Below are 12262 nucleotides of genomic sequence, written 5' to 3'. Positions count from 1 at the left end.
TTAAAGGGAAATAAAACAATCTACCATCGTTTGTTAATTTTTCTCTCATATATGCACATTCATTTATAAAAACCAGAAAGTAGCCTTAGAAAGCTTTTCTGCCTCGATCGATCAGTAATTATAGATATTTTCTCCAGAAGCAGCAGCAACGTGTGAGAGAGAGCAGCCTTCGTTACACAGCTCTGCACTTCAGGAGTTTCCTAACATTTACTTGAGTAAAAATTTATATTTCTTCACAATTTTTTTTTAGTTCTACTTTATTAATATTATTTTGAAGTAACACCACTCCATACCTCAGCACGGTTTCTGACTAGCCACCTCATGTAACTTCAATGAGAGACAACCAAACACATTTAAGCTACGTCATATCTCCACGGCATGTAAAGCATTATTTATGTACCTCAATGATACTGAAAATAACACTCGTCTTCACTCCAAGCCAACTTCTACTTTAAAGAGTGTTGCTGTCAGTAAGAGCTGGTAGCCCAGCACACGGTGTGTTCAGTGAACAAACAAAAAGATCAGATTTTTTCAGTTTTTGACTGCAATCCACAGCTGATGTTTTGGTGCAGCTCAAACATTTTCTTTTAAATTTGATTTCAGAAAAACTACGATCAGTTCATCCTCAAAGGGCTCCTTTAAACTGTCAGGTCTGCTTACTATTGTTAAGCTGAAAACTTGGTGTAGATTTAGTTTGCACACACAACCCACTGGATGTCCATCAGTTCCAAAGTCACAATAAATTATCCAGGGATAAAATCAATGAACACCTAAATCAGTGTTTATGCACTAAAAGACTTCATCAAATGGGTTTTTCCCTCTACTCTCTTCCATGCACTGACTTTTTCTTTTTTATTCTGCCATTTATAAATCCTAGGGTAAAGCAATTTTCTCCAGACACATAAATCTTCCATAAACCACAGATTTGAAGGTAGGATGAATGATATTGGTAGCAAAAACGACATTTTTCTTCAAATACTTGGCCATCTGATGCAATGCACCAGAGTTTTTTTTAATTTCCTTTTTTTTCTCAACCAGCTGATTGGGCTATGTCTAATTGCCGGTGCATTAGGTCATAAATTTACTGGAAGCAGTCAGGTGGGCCTGCTGGCAGGATAACTGGACAGCTTTTCTGTGTTTGTCTGAGGATAATTTACGACTGTGATGCGTTTTGCAGAAAAGGAAGTTGTGAAGCCGTGTCATCTGTGGAGCCAAGAGGGAGAAAGGCTTGATAGCATGCCGCGCACACTTTGAAGCAAAGTTGAGGACCTGTGATGAATTGGGGGGGGAGGGTTAATGCTTTTTATGGATTTCAATAGTCAAAGATCATCCCTCGGTCAAAACTAAGTGCTTTTTTGTTCATTTTGTATTGCAATATCAAGCTAATTCAGTCAAGTATTACTTTAATTTAAGATTTTTCCACATCTTCAACGGGGGCTCCAAAAAATTCACCGCAGTATATTTTATGTTTGACTTGAATTCCTGTAAGTGTTGCAGATCTGTGTGTTCAAACCTAAAGAAAGATGGCCGCTACCTTCTGCAGATTTCCTCTCGTCTGACTTTGAGCAGTCCTGTACGAAGAACAGTTCACAAACAAGTCAATGTTGTAAAAAAAAAAAAAGTACAACATGGACTTCATCCTTGTGCAAGTCCATCTTACCACCCCGATGAGTCCCGGGTCGGTCTCCGTCTGCTTCAGCGTCACCTGGATCACCGGGCTGGGACGTTTGCGGGCCAGAGTTGTCATAGCGACGCTGTCGGGGAGCGTGCTGCTCTTTCTGCTCGGGGAGAACGGGAAGTGATGAGACAGTGAGAAATCGGGTGGAAGTTTATAAATCACTGCTTCGCTTTTAGAGAAAATCATGTGAATGCTAAAACGGACAAATCAATGTTGAGGCTGAAGCTGTTTGCGTCTTGGCTTGTTTCATCTCATCTGAATACATCATACAGAGAAGAAGAAAGAGTGCAAGAAGTGATGGATTTCCTTTTATTAGGCTCTGCTCAGAGAGCGCACGTCTCAGCAAGACAGGCTGACCGAAAATCACTGAAATTAGTTCACACATTCGCCGAAGCTGCGCTGAGGCTCTTGAGACAAAGTGAGGGAGTGTGTATTCCACTCTAAAACACTCGATCATGAAGCCAATTCGATTTGAAAGACGTAGTGCTGAGGGAAAAAAAAAACGCAAACTGAGAATTAAAGGCTAAAAGTATATTTTTCTCCATCATCTGAGATTGGACCTCCTGGTGTAGGCCATAAAAGGCTGGATCGCTGAACAGGAATCTCGTGTTTTTCTACAACTTCTGACTGACCTCTGACTGACCTCCCCACTCATACCTGATGCTCGCCGGCTGGCAGGAGTCTGAGGCGTTGCTCTTCTTCTCCTGGGCCTTGCTGAGGTCCGAGAGGCTGCTGCGGACCACCGCCTCGCCCTCGTCGAACATCAGGTGCAGCCGGTGGTTGGCCAGCTTGATGAGGACGAAGAAGACGGTGATGGAGGTGCAGTATATGCTCAGGGCCATGGTGGTAGGAGGCAGGGCCTGCAAGAGAACGCAAGGAGATGTTTAAGGCTTGAAGTTTATGCTGTGAAGATCAGGATGTGACATATATGAGGTATGGGGGGAATTATTGCATTTTATTTCTCTCACGGAGGTTGAAAGCTGAGGGCAAAAGAAAAACTCATCTGAATAGATGAGTCACGCTTTACTTACAAGACTTCTGGCAGGCGCACAATGGATATCAGTACAGTGCCTTGCAAAAAATATGTATCATGTATTTTATAACCACGAACATCAGTGTATTTGATTGGCATTTCATGCGGTAGACCAGAACAGAAAGCAGCGCATGTGCTGTGCATTGGGATTCAGCAACCTTTTACCCTGATCAGCAAAATCTAACCAATTCTGTGTGATTTAATCTCAGTCTAAATCCAACTTTTCTGCGAATGCCTCCCAGGTTTGTTGGAAAGCATTCTTGAATAAAACAGCCTCACAAAGCCAAAAGGACACAGACAGATCAGGGATACACTGTTTAAGTGAAGTTTAAAACAAAGTTAGGTTTTGAAATAACAACCCGCAGGCTTTGATCGTCTGCACAGATCCACGGTTCAGATGACAGAATCTGCTAACGGGGCAACTTTTAACCGTACTGTTGTGATCTGTGTTTTCTGTATATTTATTTTGAGGTTTTTCTGTGTTTATTAGCCTGTTCCCCCTGTGAGTCTCTGCCTTCCCTGTTGATTGTTCCCAGCTGTGTCTCGTTTCTTTGATTACCCTCCCAGTGTATGTAGTCCCACCTGTTGACTTTGTCTCTTGTCGGATCCTCATCGTGCTTACCAGTCTGTTTCCTTGTGCCGTCGTGTGTTCTTTGTGCTCTCCGTTGTTCTGTCCCGTGGACATTTACCATTAAATTCATCATCATCTTCATCCTGGCCTGCCTGCGTCCTACCTCACCACTCAACCAGCACTAATCATGGCACGTACACTCAATAAATCCGGCCTTTATGGGAGAGGAAGAAGTAAGCAATTGATGATGGATAGAAAAGCTGCACGATTGATCAAATTGCAATCACTATCACAGGTTGAGTGAAGCAAAGGCTTAACTGGATGCAGCACTCTGAAGCAAATGTTTTCAAAAATGACTGATTTTGTTAGCTTTGCTCAAGCTACGATTCTGATTGCAGAAATGATTCAAGTCAGAATTATAGTTTGAGCAAAACTAGTAAAATTAACTGCAACAAATGAGTATTTGTTAAGACCGTTCAAAAAAACATCTTTTCATTCTAGGGTCTGATATTTCAGGTGCCATGTGTTTACATTCGGTTTGCTATTAACAAATGTAGCTAATTTTAGGCAGACTTACATTTTGCACCATGTGCACACCTAACATACAGGTACATACATATGGAAAATTTTGAATTCATATTTTATTGCCATTTTTTTCTCATTTCAGAAAACTTGTATATCATATTACACATGAACTGAAATATGTTGAGCTTTTATTTCTCCAGTTTTATTGCTCATTGTTTCATTTGCTCCATTACAAAAAGGACATTTTAAACAGGAATGTCAGGATTCAGAAAAAGCGTGCTCCTTTCTTCTCCTTGTACCATGTAAGACTCTTCTGACATAATTGGTTCAGGACTGGCTTGCCATAAGAAATTCAAAATTTGTACATCATAAGTAGGATTTGTCTGAGCATCGTAGCTCATGATGCGCCGACGCCAGCCTCAGTCAGAAGCTTCAAGTTCTTGAATAGATTTTGCTCAACAATCCTCCCTGTTTGTAGAGCACCATTTCCTCCCATACGTGTTCCTTCCACTGAACTTTCTATGAAAATGCTTGGATGCAGCACTCTGCGAGCAACCATGCTTACCCTACTTGTGGAGGGTGTCGATAAATGCCTTCCGGACATCTGTCAAGTCAGCAGACATCCCCATGATGGTGTGGATGGTCAAATGTTCACCAAAAAACATTCCGACATTAAAATCGTTACTCCAAAATGGATCCTATGTAATATTCAAATATTCTGAGACAGTGGATTTCGGGTTTTCGCTATCTGTAAGCTATAATCACAACTTTCACTTTCTGAAATTAGTGACAAAAACATATTGAACGTTTTCACAACATCCAAATTTTTGAGCCTGAATGACCAAGTGACCAAGATACTAAAACTCTAAAAAAAAAAAGAAAGTCGACATAAGTCATTTTTATCTTATTTTTTTACCTTTCACCTTTGCAAAACGCAGCATCTGCCCTGTGAAACATGATGGTGACATGTTTAGTGCAACTGGGTGTACATTTCATAAACAGAAGGACAAACCAGCGCTTTGTTGCGTCAAAGCATATTTTTGTGTAAGAATGACTCCGTCAAAGTCCCAACCTTCGTCAAACACATCCTCCTTAACTTCACAGTTAAAGTTGACAAGCGCTCTCCATTCAATCTGAGTGAGTTTGAACTATTTAAAGCAGCCTCTGGGTGTGCAGAGACATTCTCTAAAAGACTGGCAGCTAATATTAGAACAGCTTGGATTTTACATGATATTGCCTGCAGAGAGCCAAATGATACTCTTTAGTATCGTTTAGTAATGTTGTCAACCTTCAATTAAGGGGGTAGCAGCGTATTTGTTATGTTTGAAATCAGAAAATAAAGGCAAATAACAGACATAGAATTAAAATGCTTTTTACCAAAAGAATCATAACTGATGGAGCCTGTGTAGCACTCATCATCATCATCATCATCATCATGAACACTGTTTCTTCACTGCTGTCAGATCCTGAAGCAGCCATGCGTTGCATGCAGGGAAAAACAGTGCGACATTGCCCGTCTTTTTTTTTCTTTTTTTCTTTTTCCTCCACCCGCGATGCTCGCAATCTCTGGGCGCTGCAGCGAGCGACATCACATACCTGCAGATCCGTCGGTTGTTTATCCAACGCGGAGTAAACGGGCGCATGAACACACTGCTACACACACACACGCACACACTGCTACACACACACCTCGCAGCAACCTTCGCGGCCTTGAACATCACGATCCCCTCACGGAAAGCTCACCAGATGCAGAGACAGGGGGAGCATCAGGAGGAATATCCACAGATAGAGGTGGCAGGAGTTGTTGAATTTGTTCTGGTCCGGGTCGTGGTACCAGCCGCCGGTCAGAGATGCCCACACTCCCTGACGCAGGGTCTGCACAACGTGGGAGCCCATGTCTCCTCCTCGCCGCACGGCTTTCTGGACGGACGGTGATGGGGACGATGATGCTGCAAGGCTACGACGAGATGATCTCCTCTAACGTGAGCTGCTGTCACTGCGCCTCCATGTTGGAGCGATGCAGCAGTGCTCCCGGAGCCCTCTCTCTCATCCTCGGTCTCTCTCGACGGGGTCCTCTCGTTTGTCCGCCGCTGCTTCCGCGGATCTCATCTTGACCTGCTCGGCTGTCCCCTTCCTCCCTCTCCTCCGCTCCTACAGATGCGTAGCACTGACAGCCCCCTCCCTTCTTCTCTTTCTCCTCCCCTCTCTGTCGTTTCTATTATGAGTCCCACCTTCGTTGCTCGGGATGTGAGGCGGTATGGCAGGACGTCGCATCACATAACCAAACAGCATTCAACAAGGCAACTGTTAGCATTCCTGTCTTGTCAAAATGGCGTTCTTATCAGTCAGAAGCTCAAGCGCTCCCATGCATAGAAATACATTTCTTATCACGGTATTTTGAGATAACAATATTTATCTTATAATTTTGTGATAACAAACCTTTTCTTCTTGTGTGAGTGCTTTATTAAATACTCGGTGTTTAAAACGTTTCATTAAAAAAAAAAAAAAATTTTAAAGTGTGATCTCTTGGCAGTGATATATTTTAAATTGGTTAATTATAGAGAAATACTTTGTGTACTTTAATTTTAATTTAGGTGATTTTCGTGGAATTAGCAAAACTTATATTTAAAAATATAGATTTTTTTGAATAGCCTTGTAATTGTCAACTTCCAAAAATAATGGCCAGAATACTTTTTTTTGCCAAAAGTGATTCTCCCCTTCTTTTTCTTCCTTGCTTAAAACATCTTTTGGCAAGAAAGGGATGGCGATTTAGGACTTTTACTATTTTAGGATGGTGACAATATGCTAAATGAGCTTGCCATAATCTCACCCCACAAGCGGTTTTAATGGAGAAATCAGTTAAATCACATAATGCATACCATACCATACCAAGCATGCTTTGATATGTATGGATGTGGATGCAATAGTTAAGCATAAAGTGTTGAAATTCAATATATTTTAATACATTAAATATGCATTCAAATGTATGGGCTGCAGTTTAAAGCTGTGGTTGAATATCAACATTGTTAATAGGCATGTGTGTCGGAGTGGATGGGGGTTTTTATGGTTGACTATTCCAATAATTTCCATGAAAGCGCGCTCTCCACAGACATTCCTACAGTGGCTCCTCCTTTCTCTACTCCAACTGCTGCGCTCGTCACGTGTCACCCCGTCCACCAATCAGCGTTCACCAGAGCCAGCCCGGAGAGCAGCAGTCCTCAGATCCAGCCAGCCACTGCTGCGACCCACTCCGCTAAGCGACAGCAGTGGCGGCGGCGGCCGGGGGAGGGATTGTTTTGGTTAAAGTTTTTGGGATTGTTCTTTTATGTTTCTGTCGGCGTCTTAATAAGAAGTTTATCTTTTAAGATGTTTTGTGCGCTTTTCATTTTACTCACCGGTTTTCTTCCCCCCACTCGGAGGAGAGACTGTGGATGAAGCGGTTTTAAAAGAGGAGCAACTTTTCCCAAACCAACCAACCAACAAACTAACCAACGGGCTGACCTATGCTAAGCTAACCCGCTAGCCAGGAGTCTGGAATGCAGCCGGGGTTTGTCCTTAAAGTCCACAAACCAGCAGGCAAACTTTACATTCCGCAACTCGACTGCTACGATCTATTTACCTGCGAGTTTGGACGGGACACCAGCCCCGGGGAGGCTCTGTGTTTCTCCTCGGGTCGGACGGTGCAGGTGCACCTCTTGCGGCACCTGCGGAAACTTGATAACTTTGCTCCATCGGTTTAAGGCTAACTTTAGTTTTCTCACAGGACATTTTGGTATCTCGTCGTTACTTAGTTTACTTACAAATATTATATACGCAATTCATGGCGTATTGGTCGCTTTTAATAAGTCTCAGGCGTCAGCCCATGAAGCGCTGGTGTTTGCTAAGCCGGATTTCGGCTAATCTTAGCGAGCAGCCTCGCTGGGTTGCTCATTGACCATCATACTTCTACCGGAGTGGAGACGTGGATACACGCTTGTAGGCTGCCTTTCTCACAGGACTTTGGACACTATTTGACTTTCCTGGGTGCTGCGGAGGGGATTCACCTCGCTAAAGTGACATAATGAGTATATTTAAAAGTTATATTTTAAAGTTTTAATTTTTTTTTTTCCTTTTAGTTCTATAAGCTCTGCACCCTATGGTGCCGCTAGGGCCACCGAGAAATGGATGTCTCGCAGGCCGCTTCCCCAAACGGTGAAGGGCGGCCGGGCGGCGGTGGGACCGGGGAGCATGCCTGGACAGAGTGCCCGACTGGCCGGTCGTGGGCTCACTCTGCCCCGCTGTGTCCCACTCGGTCCCTGTGGACCGCCGCGTACGACTACGAGGCAAGCGGCGAGGACGAGCTCAGCCTCAGGAGAGGGGACGTGGTCGAGGTCCTGTCCAAGGACGCTGCGATCTCCGGGGACGAAGGATGGTGGACGGGCAAGCTGAACCACCGGGTCGGGATTTTCCCTTCTAATTACGTCACGTACCAGCCTGCTATTTACCGTCTTCCCGCAACCAGTGGGTCGGCGGGGGTGTCGGAGCAAGTGCCCAGCTCGCCCACTCAGATTCCCTTCAGTGAACTGGTGCTGGAGGAAATCATTGGCGTGGGTGGCTTTGGCAAAGTCTACCGGGGAACATGGAAAGATCAAGAGGTCGCGGTGAAAGCGGCACGGCAAGACCCGGATGAGGACATCACGGCCACCGCCGCCAGCGTCAAGCAGGAGGCCAAGCTGTTTTCGATGCTGCAGCATCCCAACATCATCAAACTGGAGGGGGTGTGCTTGGAGGAGCCCAACCTGTGCCTGGTGATGGAGTATGCCCGAGGCGGGACGCTGAACCGGGCGCTGACTGGAAGGCGCATCCCGCCACACATCCTGGTCAACTGGGCCGTGCAGATCGCACGCGGGATGCTCTATCTGCACGAGGAGGCCGTGGTACCCATCATCCATCGGGACCTGAAGTCCAGTAACAGTAAGCAAAGATTGGAGTGTGTGTGTGTGTGTGTGTGTGTGTGTGTGTGTGTGTGTGTGTGTGTGTGTGTGTGTGAGTGAGCAATAAAAGTATTCCTACCTTTTTGATTTTTTTAATGCTTTTGTAAAGTTTTAGCAAAGGCCTTGCAGATTAGGATTTTATTTAGGGGACCAGAACAGAGTAGCTTTAGTGTGAAGTAAAGGGAGTATGGTTTTCAAATAAATATGCATATCAATCAAAATCTAATTTATTATTTAGCAGCATTTCTTTTCACACCCATGTACTCAAATCCCCCCCAAATAACAAAGAAAAATCAATTTATCAAAGAAGTCACATAATCAATAAATAGCATGTCTTTGTGTTGTGTGTGTGTTTAGTTTTTAGTTTTTGCTCTTATTTTGTGCCAATGTACTTTAAGAAAATGGTCCATCCATTTATTTTTCATCACAGTTAAATATATCTCATAACAATCACAAAAAGCAGAAACCTAACATGTTTTAATGTATTGCCATCTTCTGATCTGATCCTTGTTTGGGTGAGTTGACCACTCCGAAGCATTTCTCTGGTGGGTATAAGACGACCTGCGGTTCATGGCATCGCTTCATACTTGACAAAGTTGAGTACGATTTTAATAAAACTGTAAAGATACTGAATGTCACATGGGTAAAATGCCAACTACCTTTGGGTAACTCGACGTCGGTGTAAACAAAGATGCTCTGTTTTCGCTTTTACAACAGTGAACAGTATAGTTCAGTTCAGAGGAGCTCCAGTGATGCACAGCTCAGGTGGGAGAATTTATCAGTATGAAACATAGTGGTGGCAGCATCATGCTGTGGGGATGTTTTTGTTCAGAGGGAACTGTTGAAAAACATCTAAAACTTTTTGAGGCATTTCATAAAAGACTTACAGCTGTAGTTGTAGAGAGCAGTGGTTCCCAGGGGTTTGAATAGATATGCACAACAATTTTTTCATTCATTTTTATTTGTTAAAAACAACAGAGAAAATATAACCATGCACTTTTCACTTGATTATGAGATATGCTTTGTCGATCTGTGATCTATTAAATGCCTAGAATGCATTCTGTTTGTAACTTTTCACAATACAAATAAAGACTTCAAGGCTAAAGACTCCGTAGCAAGGTATCAAAATTGATTAAATTGGACGTTTGGAAATGTTTAGCTTTAAAACATCTCAACTCACCCAGCGCTGTTACACCAGTGTCAAATGAAGCTCCTGCAACCCCGTAATCCACATGTTTCACCGCAGTACTTGACCAGTCCAGGCCTTTTACTCTGCATAGGTCGAAAATGCAACAAAGTGGATAGGAGTGGGGGAGGGGGGGAGAAGCCATCAAGAGGATGTGAACTAAGGTGAAGAGTTTACCCAGCTGGTCCACTTTGCCTGCTCCAAGACCCCCTTATGCTTCAAAACACACAGATTCACTTTCTCAGCCCCCTCTCCGCCTAAAGCTGAAATGTTGTTCAAATAAAGTCTGTGATTTACTAGACACGTGTGCTTAACAGCCACAGAGAGGAAAAGGGTACAGAAAGCGTTAGCATGTGCATAATAACTGAGTAATTGTACAAAGCCGGTGATTTGGTAAGTAGGAACAGGCTCAATGCTGTGAGACTTTCCCATCCATGACAGGCTCATGTCGCTAGATTTTGATTCACAGAGTAGCAGCAGGCCTACTGTTCCAGTTCTGGTAATTGATAAGAAGCCAACAAACTTTAGTTTCCCAGGACTGAATAATGAATGGAAAGGGACTGGAAGTGAAAAAAAAAAAGGGGGGGGTGGGCGTTGAGTCACCTAGCCAGAGACACAGGCCACTCGCTTCAGCTCAGGTGTGTTTATGTGTGTAATGTGACCCTAAACACCATTTCTCTCCCTTTTGTGATCGGAGGCTCCCATCAGCCCGGGGCCATGTGGAGAGCAGCTGTGGCGTAGCGATCTCTGTTTATCTCCAGCTGTGGGAGTCGACGTGTGAATGCCGGGACAAAACCTGTGAAATGTACACATACCAGACTGTCCGAGTGCTTGAGGTTAAGACTTTCTTGCTGGATTTGAAAGGGATCGGGTTGCACTAATGTGGAGGATCCTATGACTAACGAGGTTTTTTTGTGCAGTCCTTTATAGTTATGCCATGACAAAAAAAAAGTCTTTCCACGAATATTTCACTCAGATTTATTAGAAGTGCGAGTTACCCAATATATTAAGAAAAATAAGCCTTACGAGTAGGAATAAAACTGATGATGTACGAAATAGCACAGCACGGGTTTATCGATGCACCGATCAGATATATTGGGGCCAATTCCCAACCAATTTGAGCTCTGACTTTCTGATTCCTTATGGAAAACTGTGAAAGTATTTTTGTTCATATGTTGTTTTGAGTGAATTAAAAAAACACACACACCAGGGTTACAGAAAGCTCTCTTTTCATTACTGAAAATGTAAAATTTTCCAGGTTATGGGACATAAGTTTCTAAAAATTAAGCCCAGCTTTACTGAACTATGTTTCAAGAAGGACTAAACAGCTGGTTACAGCAAAAACCTCTGACTTGCTGTATAATTGTTTATTCGTTCATTGTCTCAAATAGGAGCCTCAAGAATAATTTCTGGCATTATCTCCATTTAACTGTTTATAAATAGGGAATAAAACACCGGACACAAATTAGTCCATAACTGTGTTTCCATCCATGTTTTTTTTTTTTATGCACATATTGAAATATTGCATCAGAAAAGGTTGATGGAAACGGCTACATTTGAAATACTTTCTCAATTTTTTGACAAAGGTGGTTTTGTGCTTTTCTGGTTAAAATGTCGATGAGATAAATGGGATCTGGAAACGCATTTGAGGAATAAGTTTCGATGGGCCTAATATTTACCTCGCGTGACTGATCAGCTGTCTCCTCTATGTTTTTATATCTTTCTCTGGACAGCATGTAATGCCGCCAATACCAGCTGACAGAACAATTACTACTTGCCTGATAGCAGTGGGTTCCTAGAAACTTCTCCCCGTTTTGCTAAGACGTGTGCTCCATGCTAGTTTGCAACCTCTACTTCCTGTTTATTACAGCCATACGTAGCGTCAACATCTGACAAAATTATGCTTTGCGTAGCCTGGTTCATTCGCTCAGAAACTCAGATCATTTGCATTTTTTTCTTTTGCGCAACATTTTAAAAGTTCGCTCAAAATTTTCCTGACAACTGGATGGAAACATGGCTCATGTTACATGTTTTGCGGTCAAAATAGGATTTCACTAGCATTAGCAAAAGGGAGTATGTCAACATAGCTAAGGGTTAAAGTTGTCTTTAGCATCTTATATAGCGATTAGCAGGATTATTGCAGCAAGGATTACTTGGTTGGTGGATCCGAACCAGTGAGAGTTCCAAAGGATTGAGAAGATGGATCTGGTATCGTCAAGGGATTAAAACAAATTAACTTCCTGTTATCCGATGACTCTCACTACTGTAGCACTTTCTTATTTCCCTGTGTCAAAAA

At 43.0% G+C, this 12262-nt stretch overlaps 2 protein-coding genes across 4 annotated transcripts in view; one reads left to right on the top strand and one right to left on the bottom strand.

Moving 5' to 3' along the window:
• Positions 1–6052, bottom strand: part of pcnx2 (pecanex 2) — a 28715-nt gene extending 22663 nt beyond the window's left edge. Inside the window, exons 1-4 of one of the 3 annotated variants that reach the window (XM_008429195.2) lie at positions 5551–6052; positions 2336–2538; positions 1661–1778; positions 1514–1571 (exon numbers count right to left, since the gene is read on the bottom strand). In XM_008429195.2, the coding sequence (XP_008427417.2) occupies positions 1514–1571; positions 1661–1778; positions 2336–2538; positions 5551–5703 (532 nt within the window). In that variant the 5' untranslated portion in view covers positions 5704–6052. The remainder of the gene's footprint in view (positions 1–1513; positions 1572–1660; positions 1779–2335; positions 2539–5550) is intronic. The other 2 variants (XM_008429194.2, XM_008429196.2) reach the window with 2 other exon arrangements.
• A 366-nt stretch (positions 6053–6418) lies between these two features.
• map3k21 (mitogen-activated protein kinase kinase kinase 21) overlaps positions 6419–12262 on the top strand; it is a 26536-nt gene continuing 20692 nt past the window's right edge. The window contains exon 1 of the mRNA XM_008429189.2: positions 6419–8760. Within this exon, the coding sequence (XP_008427411.1) occupies positions 7968–8760 (793 nt within the window). The 5' untranslated portion in view covers positions 6419–7967. The remainder of the gene's footprint in view (positions 8761–12262) is intronic.

Source organism: Poecilia reticulata, linkage group LG15 (assembly GCF_000633615.1).
Source record: "Poecilia reticulata strain Guanapo linkage group LG15, Guppy_female_1.0+MT, whole genome shotgun sequence".
Lineage (NCBI taxonomy): Eukaryota > Metazoa > Chordata > Actinopteri > Cyprinodontiformes > Poeciliidae > Poecilia > Poecilia reticulata.
This window is presented reverse-complemented; position numbering and strand designations above follow the sequence as displayed.